The 13,645-nt window shown below is 47.4% G+C and overlaps 2 protein-coding genes across 8 annotated transcripts; one reads left to right on the forward strand and one right to left on the reverse strand.

Annotated features, from left to right (window-relative positions):
• The first annotated feature begins 1,297 nt into the window (after positions 1 to 1,297).
• On the forward strand, positions 1,298 to 8,566 carry hsp90b1 (heat shock protein 90, beta (grp94), member 1). Of its 2 annotated transcripts, none has more exons than XM_088923454.1 (18): positions 1,298 to 1,500; positions 2,610 to 2,715; positions 3,355 to 3,496; positions 3,604 to 3,720; positions 4,031 to 4,362; positions 4,608 to 4,719; positions 4,810 to 4,935; positions 5,028 to 5,144; positions 5,251 to 5,388; positions 5,655 to 5,732; positions 5,909 to 5,974; positions 6,113 to 6,382; positions 6,697 to 6,942; positions 7,126 to 7,262; positions 7,360 to 7,438; positions 7,562 to 7,717; positions 7,923 to 8,012; positions 8,291 to 8,566. In XM_088923454.1, exons 1-18 carry the CDS (start codon positions 1,452 to 1,454, stop codon positions 8,318 to 8,320), a joined length of 2,391 nt encoding a protein of 796 aa, XP_088779580.1. In that variant the 5' UTR covers positions 1,298 to 1,451; the 3' UTR covers positions 8,321 to 8,566. The 2 variants fall into 2 exon arrangements, with proteins under 2 accessions (XP_088779580.1, XP_088779581.1); XM_088923455.1 differs by having other exon boundaries at positions 8,294 to 8,566.
• Positions 8,567 to 10,743: 2,177 nt separating this feature from the next.
• Positions 10,744 to 12,706, reverse strand: uqcc6 (ubiquinol-cytochrome c reductase complex assembly factor 6). Of its 6 annotated transcripts, none has more exons than XM_088923657.1 (3): positions 12,648 to 12,706; positions 11,583 to 11,754; positions 10,744 to 10,992 (listed from the first exon to the last, which is right to left on the reverse strand). In XM_088923657.1, the coding sequence occupies exons 2-3, from the start codon at positions 11,688 to 11,690 to the stop codon at positions 10,897 to 10,899; spliced, it is 204 nt and encodes a 67-aa protein (XP_088779783.1). In that variant the 5' UTR covers positions 11,691 to 11,754; positions 12,648 to 12,706; the 3' UTR covers positions 10,744 to 10,896. The 6 variants fall into 6 exon arrangements, with proteins under 6 accessions (XP_088779783.1, XP_088779780.1, XP_088779785.1 ...); XM_088923654.1 differs by having other exon boundaries at positions 11,583 to 11,803; positions 12,648 to 12,702; XM_088923659.1 differs by having other exon boundaries at positions 11,583 to 11,759; positions 12,648 to 12,696.
• Positions 12,707 to 13,645: the final 939 nt, after the last annotated feature.

Genomic DNA, 13,645 nt, shown 5'->3' on the forward strand with positions numbered 1-13,645 from the left:
ATACACAGGTTAAAAGAAGAAGTCAACTGTCACCACAAACTATAAAGAAAAAAATCCTGAACTACAACACAGTATGTTGATTGCATATGTGTTCACCCCCTTTGCTGTGGCAAACCTAAATTAGTTCAGAAGCACAAAACAACTTGGGCAAGTCAGTTAGTTGAATGGTCCCTAGAGCGTACAGCAATGGTGGTTCACATGAAATTCAGGATTAACACTGCAAGGTTCCTCGGTCAGGTAATGAGTCAAGCGCAGATCCCACCACGAAGTGCAAGACGCTTTCAAAACAACTCAGGAACAAAGCTGTAGGAAGGCACACATCAGGAGAGGACACATCCACAGACCGAGTGGAGAGGCCTGTCTTTAGGATGTGGAAGGTATATCACTGTACCACACAGGCACAGGGGGAAAACAGGGGAGACGTGACTGTGAGGCCAGTGTCTTCAGTGACTGAAGTGGGAGAACAGGTACATGTACAGGAATAAATAAGAATACCCTTTTCGGACATTTAATTTAATTATTATTCTAACTACACCGTTTTCCGGGCTTAGAACTGGTTTCACTGACCCTCATTAGCATTAGCCGGAACCTGGCACTAAACTGACACCAGGGAGCCCGGCTTGACTTCTCCCCAGGGTCTGCTGAACACACTGGAGTGACACAAACGGTTTACTCAAACGGTTCATGCTGTAGGCTGAGAATCGCTGAGAATCGCCGAGAGGCGCATCGCGGCCATAGTCGCGGGCGCTAAAGACGTCCTCCGTTGATGAGCCGGATTGTTTTAAAGTTCATTGAATCATTACTGTGTTTTCAAGAGAACCGAACAGACTGAAAGGTGTAAACTGGCTCTCTCGCTTGTATCCTTCTGTTACAGCTGCGTCGTGTGAGCTCACCTGCGCGAAACCGGGACCCCGGACACCGCGGAAGAGCAACAAGCCTGGGCTCCCGTTGTCATAGCAACAGTGTCAAAGTGGTTGCTAAGGTAAACGTTGCAAGATTCCCGGATGTTCAACCTTCGCACCGCTGGCGATAACTATTTCCTCTAGTTCGCGACATATCGCATTTAATCAGTCACTTTCCGTTCAAAAATGAGTCAGCTGTAGCTCTAACAAGTCGTTAAAAAGAAAACTGTGGAACAATGTATTCGCTCTGTATCCCAACGAGGACTGCTGTTTATATCAGCCAATTGGAGCGAGCCACGCTCCCGACGTATGAAGATGGACATGGAAGGCGGTGATTGGCCGAGCGGGGCAGCGGCTCCTCCGGCCATTGGCTGCTTGTTGTGCGTGGTGTGCGCTGATTGGCCGGCGGCCGCCCCGGGCCCGCGCGGGTGCGGGCCGTGATAAAGGCTGGCGAGCGGCCACTCGCTCCAGAGTTCGGTGTCTTTCTCGGAGAGTCGGGCTGCGGGACTCGGCGGAGCTGTCGGTTATATCGCACGGTTTTCCGTCAAAATGAAGAAGTTGTGGATGGTGGGGCTCCTCTGTGCTCTTTTGGCATTTAGTAAGTACTGCTTTTCTTTTTTTTTGCAGAATATCACTGTCCCAGACTTTTGAGTTTGGGGGCTCTTGTTCGTATAATGCCCGTCGAGTAGTCGGTGCTTTTTCGTTTAGCTGCACTATTTAAACTAGTTCGTCAAGTGCTGCGCGGCACGTCCTTAGTGTGCGATTTCCGCATGTGTTTTTCGGCACGGCGAGGGCTTTTCTGAGGTCTTGCAGTGGCTTATGTGCTGTCTCTAAATGCTTATTATTGATTGCGTTATACAGTATATAGAACTCCTCCTACAAGAACAAGAATGGCTCTTAGGCGTCTTTATAGAAACAATTGAGGCTCATTTCGCTGGAAACGGGGGGCTTTTCCATGTTGCACAGGCCTGTTTCGAGGGGTGTGTTCTTGTTTTTAAGCGAGCCCCTGCGTCTTTCTAGAAAGTTCCTCGCGAATCGGTGGCTTCTGCACCCGTCTGTGGTGCTGAAGTACTCGTGTGCGAGTCGCGGATGGAGCAGGGGCGCCGATGCGAGATGGAGGTCGGTTTTCCTCCAGTCGGCGCCTGCGACGCGCTCACTCGATCGGGCAGGGGTCGCCAGGATAGACCTTGAGAGCAGGCTGGGGGGTCCGCGTGTCCGTGGCGCCCGCTGTCGTGGGAGGCCGCCGTGTGCGCCGACAGGTGCGCTCGCAGGTGTCCGTCCTGCTCAGGTGGGCTGGAGGGGGTCTTCCGCTGTCCCCGGCTGGGGGTTACGACTGCATCCTCCCAGCGTGACCGATGTCGCCTCTGGCAGCGTGTGCGGATTTCTTTCCCCGGTAAACGTACAGAAAAAGGGTCTGATGCAACTGTGGGACATGCTAGACCAATCCCACCTGGGACTCCTCCTCATTTGCATCTCTGCCACAGATGTTCCGGGGTGGCTTGTGGGTCTGCGAGGTCGGAAACGGCCGTGCAGTCAGTTTCGTACAGCAGTGCGCACAGCTCCTGGTTGTGGTGAAGAAACTGGATACACTAGTGACTTTTTCTTAGAGAGACAAAGTCGAGTAATTCATGAGGGTGCAGTATGTTTGCCCCCCACCCCTCCGTGCAAGTGTTTTACTTCTGGCTTAATTCCCTTTGCTTTCTGCAGCATCGGTCCGCGCCAGCGACGAGGAGTTGGACGTGGACGGCGCTGTGGAGGAGGACTTGGGCAAAAGCAGGGATGGATCCAGGACCGACGACGAAGTGGTTCAGAGGTGCGTGTCTAAGTGCAGGACGGGTGCTTTGTATCCATCTGGAGGCCTGCTGTGAGAAGCCCCTTCCCTTCACGATTGCTGTCTTCAGGGCCTGTGTGCATCAGTGTGCTTTTAATCGCTAAATCAAGACCGACCCAGCTGTCGCTTTTTACGGCTTATAAGCCTGCTGTTTGATGGCAGCTACCTCCATTCCAGACCACGGCCCGAGGCGGTGACGAGGCCTGTCGCTATATAATTTGTAAATCTGCGAGTACCAGTTGGGTGGTCCATCCCTTTCCCAGTAAGGAAGTATATTTAGAAATGGAATAGATGTTTTCAAGCAAGCTTCCTTGGCGGGGGGAGTCAGACCTATTCTGCTGCTTTGAAGGAGAGGAAAAGTGGCTGCCCATACAACTTCCTGGTGATGCTCCACTGGCTCGTGGAGCGCTAGAAGCAGCTCAGTTACACAGCCTGTTACACGGTGCAGCCGGCTGTACTTGGTCCCCGTTGTGAGTGATGTGACGGGTGAGATGAGGGGCGCCAGCAGCAGTGACGGGGGGGCCCTCGGTCCACACTGCGTGTGAGCCCTCTGGGCCCTAGATGCTGTCTTTACCGCTCACGAGTGAGGCTGACAACTTGCCTCCTGTTTCCTGTGTGCAGGGAAGAGGAGGCGATCCAGCTGGATGGCCTGAATGCGTCGCAAATCAAGGAGCTGCGGGAGAAGTCGGAGAAGCACGTCTTCCAGGCTGAGGTGAACAGGATGATGAAGCTGATTATCAACTCCCTGTACAAGAACAAGGAGGTAAGTGGTGTCAGCCATAACTCCAACAATTACCATGACTGCAGTGCGTCTTTTGTTTTTGTTTTTTTCCCCAGTCTGTGTCTTGGCTGATCCTTGCTCTCTTTTAGATCTTCCTCAGGGAGCTGATTTCCAACGCTTCTGATGCCCTGGATAAGATTCGGTTGCTGTCCCTAACTGATGACGATGCTCTGGCTGGGAATGAGGAGTTGACCATTAAAATAAAGGTTTGTTAAAACAACATCTTTTTAGGGATTATACCTGTATAACCCAGGAGAGGATCCTTACTAAGAGAACTTAGAATGTGATTAGGTGTCTGAGACATGGAGTAAAAAGACTTGGTGGTCAGACCTTTTCAATTTCATCTATATAGACACTCCCAACTTACCTTTCGCGAGTGCTTGTGTTCCAGTTTTTAAATATTGCTAGTGACTTTGCAGCAGCACTTCTGCCACCCCTTTTAACTAGAGAAGGAACTCGGTTTCTTTTATTGTGACGCCTCGGTAGAGGCAGCTCATGGGGAAGCTTGTCTTGCAGTCTGACAAGGAGAAGAACATGCTGCACATCACCGATACTGGCATCGGAATGACCAAGGAGGACCTGGTGAAGAACCTGGGTACGATTGCGAAGTCGGGGACCAGCGAGTTCTTGAGCAAGATCACAGAGATGCAGACAGAGGGCCAGTCTACCTCGGAGCTCATCGGCCAGTTTGGTGTCGGCTTCTACTCCGCCTTCCTGGTGGCGGACAGGGTCATCGTCTCATCCAAGCACAACAACGGGACGCAGCACATCTGGGAATCCGACTCCAACGAGTTCTCCGTCATTGAGGATCCCCGTGGGGATACACTGGGCAGAGGCACCACCATCACGTGAGTTAACCAGAAGTTTTGCGAGTTAATCTGGAGTTTCTTTTGCCAATTTGAAATGGCAATAAGAACATGTTGCTAGTAAACTCTGTGATTGTTACTCTTGCCGGAAGTTATAGCTGTATGTTTAGTCAACAGACAATCTTTTGTACCTGGGTATTTTCATATTTGGTTATCTAGGGGACATGTAAAATGTCTTGGTTTATGTGCTTGTTCATTGACACTTTTGCTTTGCAAATTCTTACCAGATTGGTGATGAAGGAGGAGGCATCAGACTTCCTTGAGTTGGACACAATCAAGAACCTTGTGAGGAAGTACTCTCAGTTCATCAACTTCCCCATTTATGTGTGGAGTAGTAAGGTAAGACAGGTAGCAGTTGGTTTAGCCTGAAGGTTTCACCCACATGGTGCAGGGGGCCGGCTGTTGCTGAAGCACTGCTGCTCTTTCCAGACTGAGACGGTGGAGGAGCCCATTGATGAGGAGGAGGCGGCAGATTCAGACAAGAAGGAGACCACTGATGAGGAGGCAGAGGTGGAGGAGGAAGAGGAGGAGAAGGACAAGCCAAAGACGAAGAAGGTGTGGTAATGGGCACAGAGGTCAATTCAACAGCTGCATGGGTGTTCTGCCTTTTGAGAGATCCTCCTTACATGGCTCCTGTCTCTCTGCAGGTGGAGAAGACTGTGTGGGACTGGGAACTGATGAATGACATCAAGCCCATCTGGCAGAGACCGGCCAAGGAAGTGGAAGAGGAGGAGTACAAAGCTTTCTATAAGTCCTTCTCCCGGGTATGATGGCTTCTTATCAGATTAGAGTAGATTCAGGTTGACTAGGATTCTTTGCCTTTCCGTAAGGCAAGCTTAAAATAACTTTTTTTTAAATATCCTTTTACAGGACTCTGAAGAGCCATTGTCTCACATCCACTTCACTGCTGAGGGAGAGGTTACGTTCAAATCGATCCTGTTTGTTCCTAGCGCTGCTCCTCGGGGCCTCTTCGACGAGTATGGCTCCAAGAAGAACGACTTCATCAAGGTGTGAAAGCTTTTGTCTTGAACCACCAGTTTCAGAGTCGGAACAAAAGATCTTGAGGGCTTTGACTCTGCACTGCGGCGTCAGGTTGCTCCCGGGATGTAGAGCATGTAAACTATTTGGGAATTTATAGAAGGTTTATGAATTCTATATAATCTTATTTTTGATGGAACCTAGGAACTAGAGCTTAAAGATGTTCTCCCAAAACACAGTTACGATGTATAAATCTTCTGTTCAGCCCCTAACTTGTCCTCTTCCCTTGCCTCCAGCTGTTTGTCAGGAGAGTTTTCATCACAGATGACTTCCATGACATGATGCCCAAGTACTTGAACTTCATCAAGGGAGTGGTGAGTCAAGAATACTCTGGGATCTTAATTCAGAGTGTGGAGATGGACATCTTAAAATTGGACTTGTTCTATCACTCTATCTTGTTTAAAATATCTGCGTTCTTTTTGTCAGCACACTAAACCCATTACTATTGGAGTGAATTATGTTCCTGATTGGAATGTAACCTTCTGTGCAGGTGGACTCGGATGATCTTCCCCTGAATGTATCTAGGGAGACGCTGCAGCAGCACAAGCTCCTGAAGGTAAGGTGGTTTTTCTTAAAATCTCTTAATTTAACCAACTCTTGTGGTTCTGGAAAAGGTGGGAATGAGAACGCCCCTGTTGCAGAACTGCCAGGGACAACGTTCTCTGATGCCAGTTCGGGTGATTTGTTAAAACAGGTCATCCGTAAGAAGCTGGTGCGCAAGACCCTGGACATGATCAAGAAGATTGCGGAGGAAACCTACAATGACAAGTTCTGGAAGGAGTTTGGCACCAACATCAAGCTGGGAGTGATCGAGGACCACTCCAACAGGACGCGCCTGGCCAAGCTGTTGCGCTTCCAGACCTCCCACAGTGAGAGTGGATTCAGCAGCCTGGAGCAGTATACGGAGAGGATGAAGGAGAAGCAGGACAAGATCTACTTCATGGCTGGAACCAGCAGGAAGGAGGTAAGAAGACCCTGGTGAAAGCCTCTGCAGTTGCACTTCAGTGAAGTGTGAAGAAAAAATGTTTAGGGTCTCACAGTGGGAATCCCCAGGAGATTCACCTCTAAACCCCCTGATTTCCTACAAGGAATTGTGTTCTTTTGTCAACTTTCAGTACTTTGTGTTTAACATTCATCTGCCACCTTGGATGAGTCATGGTGCGAATGAGCTGAAAATGCTATTTGTGAACTAGTTAGCTAAAGGACAGGGTAGACGTTTGCTAGTTTCACAGCCTATAACCCAGCTTCCCCCCCCCCCCTCCCCCTCCCCAACTGTAGGCAGAGTCCTCTCCTTTTGTGGAGAAGCTGCTGAAGAAGGGCTACGAAGTGATCTATCTGACGGAGCCCGTGGACGAGTACTGCATCCAGGCGCTGCCCGAGTTCGACGGCAAGCGCTTCCAGAACGTGGCCAAGGAGGGCGTGAAGTTCGAGGAGAGCGAGACGGGCAAGGAGAAGAGGGAGGCCTTGGAGAAGGAGTACGAGCCCCTTACCGCCTGGATGAAGGAGAAAGCACTTAAAGACAAGGTAAGGGGTGAGGCAGGTTGGCAGCTAAAGAACTTGAAAGGGTGTTGTGGATTTTAATACAGACTATTACAGAAGTGAAGAAGCAGTGTTCCTTGGATGTAAAACCTCATCACATTTAATTTGTTCTTTTTTGAGATGCTTGATTTTTTTTTTTGCCCTGAACTCGTCCTTCCTGCCTTCCAGATTGAGAAAGCTGTCCTGTCCCAGAGACTCACCGACTCTCCCTGCGCTCTTGTCGCCAGTCAGTACGGCTGGTCTGGAAACATGGAAAGGATCATGAAGGCACAAGCTTATCAGACAGGAAAGGACATTTCCACAAAGTGAGTTTTATCCTAACTTGAAATGAGCATAATACGGCATTTTGGCCCTGGAAATGCAGATACACTTTCTAATTCTTTGTTTTTTTTATACATCTAGCTATTATGCCAGTCAGAAAAAAACCTTTGAGATTAACCCAAGACATCCTCTCATCAAGGAGATGCTGAGGCGGGTAAAGGTAAGTAACTTGTCATTGTGTTCAAGCTCTGCTGAACCAATATTGCAACATTAAACGGACCGTGCTGTTATCTGGACAGTAGCAGGCTGGTATGATGTTGAAGGACGTACTTTGTGTTTCTAGGACAATGCAGAAGACGAGACGGCCTCCGATCTGGCTGTAGTGCTGTTTGAGACGGCCACCCTGCGGTCTGGGTACCAGCTGGTCGACACCAAGGCGTACGGTGATAGAATTGAGAGGATGCTGCGGCTCAGCATGAACGTGGACCTCGCTGAGGCGGTACGTTTACCCCAGTGTCCTGGTGACCTGTCTGTCCTGGAATGAGATTGTCAAGGGACCTTTATGAATGTGCTCCTACTGGAGGAAAAAAATCCCAAACCCATTGTGCGTTTTGGTCATATTGAAACCGCTCACTTTAGTGAAAGGTTACAAATGAGGAGGCCATAAAATACTGGTGAACTGAAATATCCCTGGTCTTGGCCAGGTGGAGGAGGAGCCCGAGGAAGAGCCAGAGGAGCCAGTGGAGGAGGAAGAGACCGAAGAGGAGGTGAAAGCAGAAGAAGAGGAAGAAACGGTGAGTTGAGTCTGTTTACCTTCCTGTCGAGAGGCAAGGGGAGCTTCTGGAGAAAGAACCCCACTGGTTAACAGCAGATCAGCTGGGCTGGCTTCCACCTGCACTGGTCTCGTTTAAATGGCTCAAGATAAAACAAAGGCACGGCTGTTTAGTGCGTGACTTGAGCCTCCATGCCAAGTAGAATCCCTTTAGTGTGGGAGGGTAGAGCAGCTGTCCTGGGTGAGTTTGTATCTACTTTCAGATCGTCTTCATCAATTTTTCTCTTCTGCTCCCTCTAGCAGACATCGAGTGAGAAGGACGAGTTGTGAAGCACTGAGGGGGCAGGGAGCAGGCTGGGGCCGTGAGGGGGAGCAGAGTCTCCACACCTGGAGCCGTCGGGGCGAGAGCGTTCTCTCTGCACGGGGGGGGACTTGGGACTGGGGGGTTTTTTAAAGGACTTTTCTTTTGGGTTTTTTTTACATTCCTCATGATTGTAAATTTGTTAATATTTAACTGACTGTTTATGGAGTGAAACCATCCTGTCACGTGAACCATTAAATGTTTCCGGAAAGGGATCTGGATGTCTGGTCTTTTAAAGCCAATATGGACTCCAGTGGGGCAGGAGCTCCCCGACATGGGCAGCGATGGGGTTGGAGATTAATGTCTCAGACGCTGACAAGGACTCCTTATGTGGAAGAGGTTGCTAAACGTGAAGATCTCCCTTGACTCACTTCTGAGGAGTTTCAATTCTGCTCATGCAATTTATGGAAAAACTCCATGGGAATTCACACCCTTGCTTCCTGCACAGATTCAGCGTAGGTGGACGTTGGTCAACCTGAGCATCTTCCAGAATGGCCCTTCACGGGGGAATGCCATCGTTTGATGCAGTAGTAAGTCCTGCCCCACTTAGATTATGGGGCAGAAATGGATCACCTCAGAGAGGTTAAGAGATTAATACAGAAGCATTTAAAGGGGAACTGCAACCCTATTCATATTTCGGGGTTAGAAAGAATCAGCATTGAGTGAATTTCAAACTGCAATAAAAGTACAAGTTACTGTGTACATTTTACAACCTCCAATTTGCATCACAAAATAGACAACTTCCAGGTATGTGCAGTGTCATAATTGTGAGATTCGGAACGAGGCAAGATAACTTCTGGTGACGAACGCAGCCCTCTGCCAAGCAGGTATGGGAAGATGTCTCTTTTAATCCAATAGAAATAATTGGATTTAGAGTTTTGCTGACAAATATTACTTATTTACTCTGCATACAGATCAAGTTAAAACGTGGTGAAATGTCGGCTGTACAAGTGCATAAATACATGTTCTGTATCGCCTTCCATTAGTCATTACAGAGACTAGGAAGCAGGAAGGGTTACTTCACATCATGATTTGTGGGAATTTGGACATATGTTTGCAACAACATGGTGACTTACAGTAGTCTCACAAAGCTCATGATTCTGTGCTTCAAAATGTGTACTTTTTGTTTAGAATATCAATGAATTTTGGTACCGGGATTCAATAACATCTGAGAAACGAGGAATGCAGTCCTCTAACAAACTTTAAATCTTGGAAATCGCCAGGCATTTTGTGCTGCTGGAGGAGGGCTTTGATAAAGCTGCAGTTTCTTCCTTAGTCAGGCCTTGAAAGGTAGCACGGTCAAAAAGGAGATGGATAGCCTCCAGAGAAATGCCAGTCTGCTGCAGTAAGTAGTTAGTACACCAGTAGGTGGTGTGCTGTCACTCAGGAGCACATTTTCTTGCAGGCTGTAGGTGGTGCAGTTCTTCAGGTTGATCTGAGTGGACATTAAAATGACTACTTGGTTACTACAGTCATGTGGCACTATAAGCGTAACCCTGCTCTCCTGGCTTCAATCGTTTCCTTAAAGTGCTTAATCAATTAAAATGATGAAGCAATTTAAGAACATTAACTGTAAATGAGCCTGGTTGATAGTTAACGGATCCAGCTGCTTCTTGAAAGAAGCCAGGGTACTGGCTCCAACCCTCCAAGCATGTGGCTGGGTAGCTTGATCCACACACCCACTACTTCGCTCCAGCAGAGCCTTTCTTACCTCCAAGGTCCCCCTGCCCTGTTGTCATGTTGAAAAATATTGTTCCAGTCAAAGTATTCCATGTCATAACTATATTACAAAATGAGGCAGTGGCAAGGCTGAGAGTGCATAATGGACACTGGGTGGGATGAAGTGGGTCGTTTCTATAGGTACAGTGCTCTGTGATTCCTTGGTACGATACAGACGCAAGCAATTAAGTCCCAAAGATATCCCTAATGTTGTGTAGCAGGAGTGTCGAACCTGAGTGTTTTTTTTTTGTGGTGTATGACATCTATTTTGATGTGATAACAGCACAGATCCCACTATCAGGATCAAGTTAATGTTACCATTTCTTCGACAAGTCTTGCATTCTAAATCCCATGTGCTTCAGATAATGACTCAGACAAATTTTATGAAAAGCCTCTGTAAATAATACCTAAACTAGAGGACAATAACATGTACAGAGAAATACATTGAGAGGTGAAGGTTATTTTACTAGGGAAACAATCACTAAACTGCACAATGGCCCTTATCCTAGTGCACTGCTAAACAGCAGATTACAGAACCTCTTAACCTCTCAGAATTCAGAAGGCACTTTATCACTGTATCTTTCCCTCAAGGTTTTTGCAAACTCAGCTTGTTCATGCACACACATTCTGATAAAACAGTCAGACAGTTTTTTTCCCCCCAATGATGCAGAACTTTACCACTTAAAGAGTTTATTTTATAATGCAACAGTCACAGCCCTGTTGAAAAAGACTGTTCCAGGCAAGGTGCCCCAAGCCATAACAACAGTACGACACAAGTGAAAGCATGTGTCCTGAAAGGCCCGGAAGAGCTGTGGGTCCTGTGGCTTCACGGTCTCTGTGGACCCGGTTCTCCTTGCTGGCTCTTCAGTCCCAGCAGCTCTGTTCTCAGCTCTCCGGGCTTCGGGGGGACTTCAGGGATGGACTTCAACAGAGCAGAACGCACAGGATTAGGGAGCCAAGCCCCACTACAAGACCCAGCACAATATTAAAACAAAACATTGTTTAAAAACCATCTGTTCACGTGTTTTAATTGCTTACACTTATATAGCGCTTTTCTGGACAGTCCACTCAAAGTGCTTTACAGGTAATGGAGACCCCCTCCACCACCACCAGTGTGTACCCCCACCTGGATGATGCAACGGCAGCCATAGTGCGCCAGAACGCTCCACCAGCTCTCAGTGGGGAGGAGAGCAGAGTGATGAAGCCAGTTCAGAGATGGGGATTATTAGGAGGCCATGACTGGTAAAGGCCAATGGGAAATTTGGCCAGGACACCGGGGTCCTGTATTATAAGTTACGTACAACTAACAGGTCCAATCAAAACAATACTGTGCAGCACCAACTACTGAGTCTTTCTATTAAATTATCACATATTACAATCTTAAATGTCAAACAAATATTTCAGATACTGAAATAGCTGATGGTATTCATGAATGCTTTCATTAAAAAAAAAACATTTGCAGACCTAAACTAGGCACGGAAAACTACCGGACATACTGAGGTATATTCTTACCAAATCTGGTCTGTAGTACCTATGAACCACCTGGGCTCCCGCGAACATCGCTAAAACACTCGCCCCCAACATCCTGAGGTAGCGAGGCCAGGACACGCCGGCGGGCATCTCCAGACACGGCCCGTGGCCGGGGTCAGGGAGGCGCACCGCAGTCGGGAGTTCAGTACTCGGGCTAAACTGAAAACAGCGACGGTCACAGTCCGCTCCTGTTCAATTGTGAACTAAAAAAAAAGTATTGTTTCACAACACCTCTCCGGTTTCCATCTCTTACGATAATGACTTCGACGTTTATATAACACTGCATAAAAATGATTTTACCAGTTACTTAAACCGCTTAGCTTTTGTATGAAAATTGTGTAATAATGTTAACGTTTAGCCCTACAACAGTGAAGGCGATATGGATTTGTTAAATTACACACACTATATTCTTACATTTTATTTCCTTAAAACCAGTATTGGAATTTCATCTTGACCTTCAGAAAATGTGTATTTTATTACGCAGCGGGGCACATTGTCACTGGCTAGTGCTTTGCCTCTCTGCACGTTTACAATCCCAGTTAAGGCACAAAGTGACAAAAGATTGAACACACTCATGCATTTAAAGTGTTGCTTCCCGTGTACACAGCTGTAGAAACAATTACACATCCACCAGCTTCGATCTGTCTCTGGATTATCCATTTCCTACCGAGAAAACACCGGGGTACGCGCAAAAATTAACAGCGTTTAAAACCAATGGCGTCACCTATCGGAAAGACAACTCTTCAATACAGAAGTAAGAAATATTTTCCCTTGAATCCGTCCTTTTCCCGTGTACGTTTTGTAAGGTTATGCTTGTATAAAATCTTAAAATAAATTTACCTTTTAGACACAGAAATCTAAACTGGTTCGGTATTTTGGGGGATTTATCGCCTGGCCGATCTAGTGTTTAACTTCATTAAAGGTTACATGATGACACAATCTGGGTATCGGTCTTCTAAGATTTGTCGGAAAGGTGCCATTCCTAATTTTAAACACGCAACGAAAACACGAAATAACATCCACGCTGCATCCCGCAACCAAAACCACCTTTTTGTGACTCCTTGTTCTTTGAACTACAGTATCGCTGCTTCCTTTCCCACGGTGTCCCACAAAAAAGGTCCGTCGTGCAACTGACGTCGTGGGTAGGCGTTAGTTCCGTCCAGTAATGTCGAGTCTCTGTAGCAAACTTACCCTACAGTACCTCCGTCACCAGTTTCTGTGATCAGAAAACACCCGAATGCATTACATAAAATCAGACGTCCATTGTGATTCCTATTTCTTTTAAATTTTGCAGAGTGAAATTAGTTGGTCAAATCCGAAATGATAGTTGCGTCTTCAAAACAGGTCCCCCCCTCCATCCATGCAACCCTTTTTCTAACCCCTTCATCCAACTCCGGATCGGGGCAGAGCAAGAGCCTACCCCGGCAAGCCACCTGCCAAGACAGGATACACCCTGGACGCCAGGCCAGTCCATCACTGGGCAGAGAGACACGAACACAGGCTCGCACACACACTCAAGTCAGTGTGTCTCTCAACCGTAGGAGGAAACCAGGGCACCCGGAGACAACCCAAATGAGCACAAGGAGAACATGCAGACTCCACACAGACTGCACCCTAGGTACTGTGCCACCATTTTTAACGTTTTACTCATTTTATCTTAGCAGAAACAGAAACTGAATACACAATGGGAAATTATGGTTTATGGTTTATGGATTACCGTTTCTCAGTGAAAAGAACAGGCTACTTTCAGCCTACAGAAATGGTCGAATGAGATCCTTGGATCCACAAGTTGCTAACTACGGGCAGAGTACCCTCCTCTAGCGTGTAACCTCTGAGGTTCTTATGATAGCTGTATGCAGCCCTGCTCTGGATGCGGATAATAACTAGGGAAGGTACGGAAGATTTCTAAGACAAGCTCGATCAAATCACGTGTGGAATTCCAAGAAGGAGACTTCATACGCCAGAGCTGAAAGAGATTTCAGTCCCTGCAATGGAACGATCGACAAAGAAAAGATCTGGAAATATCTATGTTTACGAGCCAGATA

The sequence above is a fragment of the Atractosteus spatula genome, chromosome 8 (assembly GCF_055471065.1).
Source record: "Atractosteus spatula isolate fAtrSpa1 chromosome 8, fAtrSpa1.hap1, whole genome shotgun sequence".
NCBI lineage: Eukaryota > Metazoa > Chordata > Actinopteri > Semionotiformes > Lepisosteidae > Atractosteus > Atractosteus spatula.

Coding starts and splice junctions, on each gene's coding strand:
- hsp90b1 (XM_088923454.1), top strand. CDS start 1,452: ATGAAGAAGTTGTGGATGGTGGGGCTCCTCTGTGCTCTTTTGGCATTT. Junction 4,936..5,027: donor ACAAGCCAAAGACGAAGAAG/GTGTGGTAATGG, acceptor GTCTCTCTGCAG/GTGGAGAAGACTGTGTGGGA. Junction 7,439..7,561: donor AGATGCTGAGGCGGGTAAAG/GTAAGTAACTTG, acceptor TTGTGTTTCTAG/GACAATGCAGAAGACGAGAC.
- uqcc6 (XM_088923657.1), bottom strand. CDS start 11,690: ATGCCCGCCGGCGTGTCCTGGCCTCGCTACCTCAGGATGTTGGGGGCG. Junction 10,993..11,582: donor GGTACTACAGACCAGATTTG/GTAAGAATATAC, acceptor GCTCTGTTGAAG/TCCATCCCTGAAGTCCCCCC.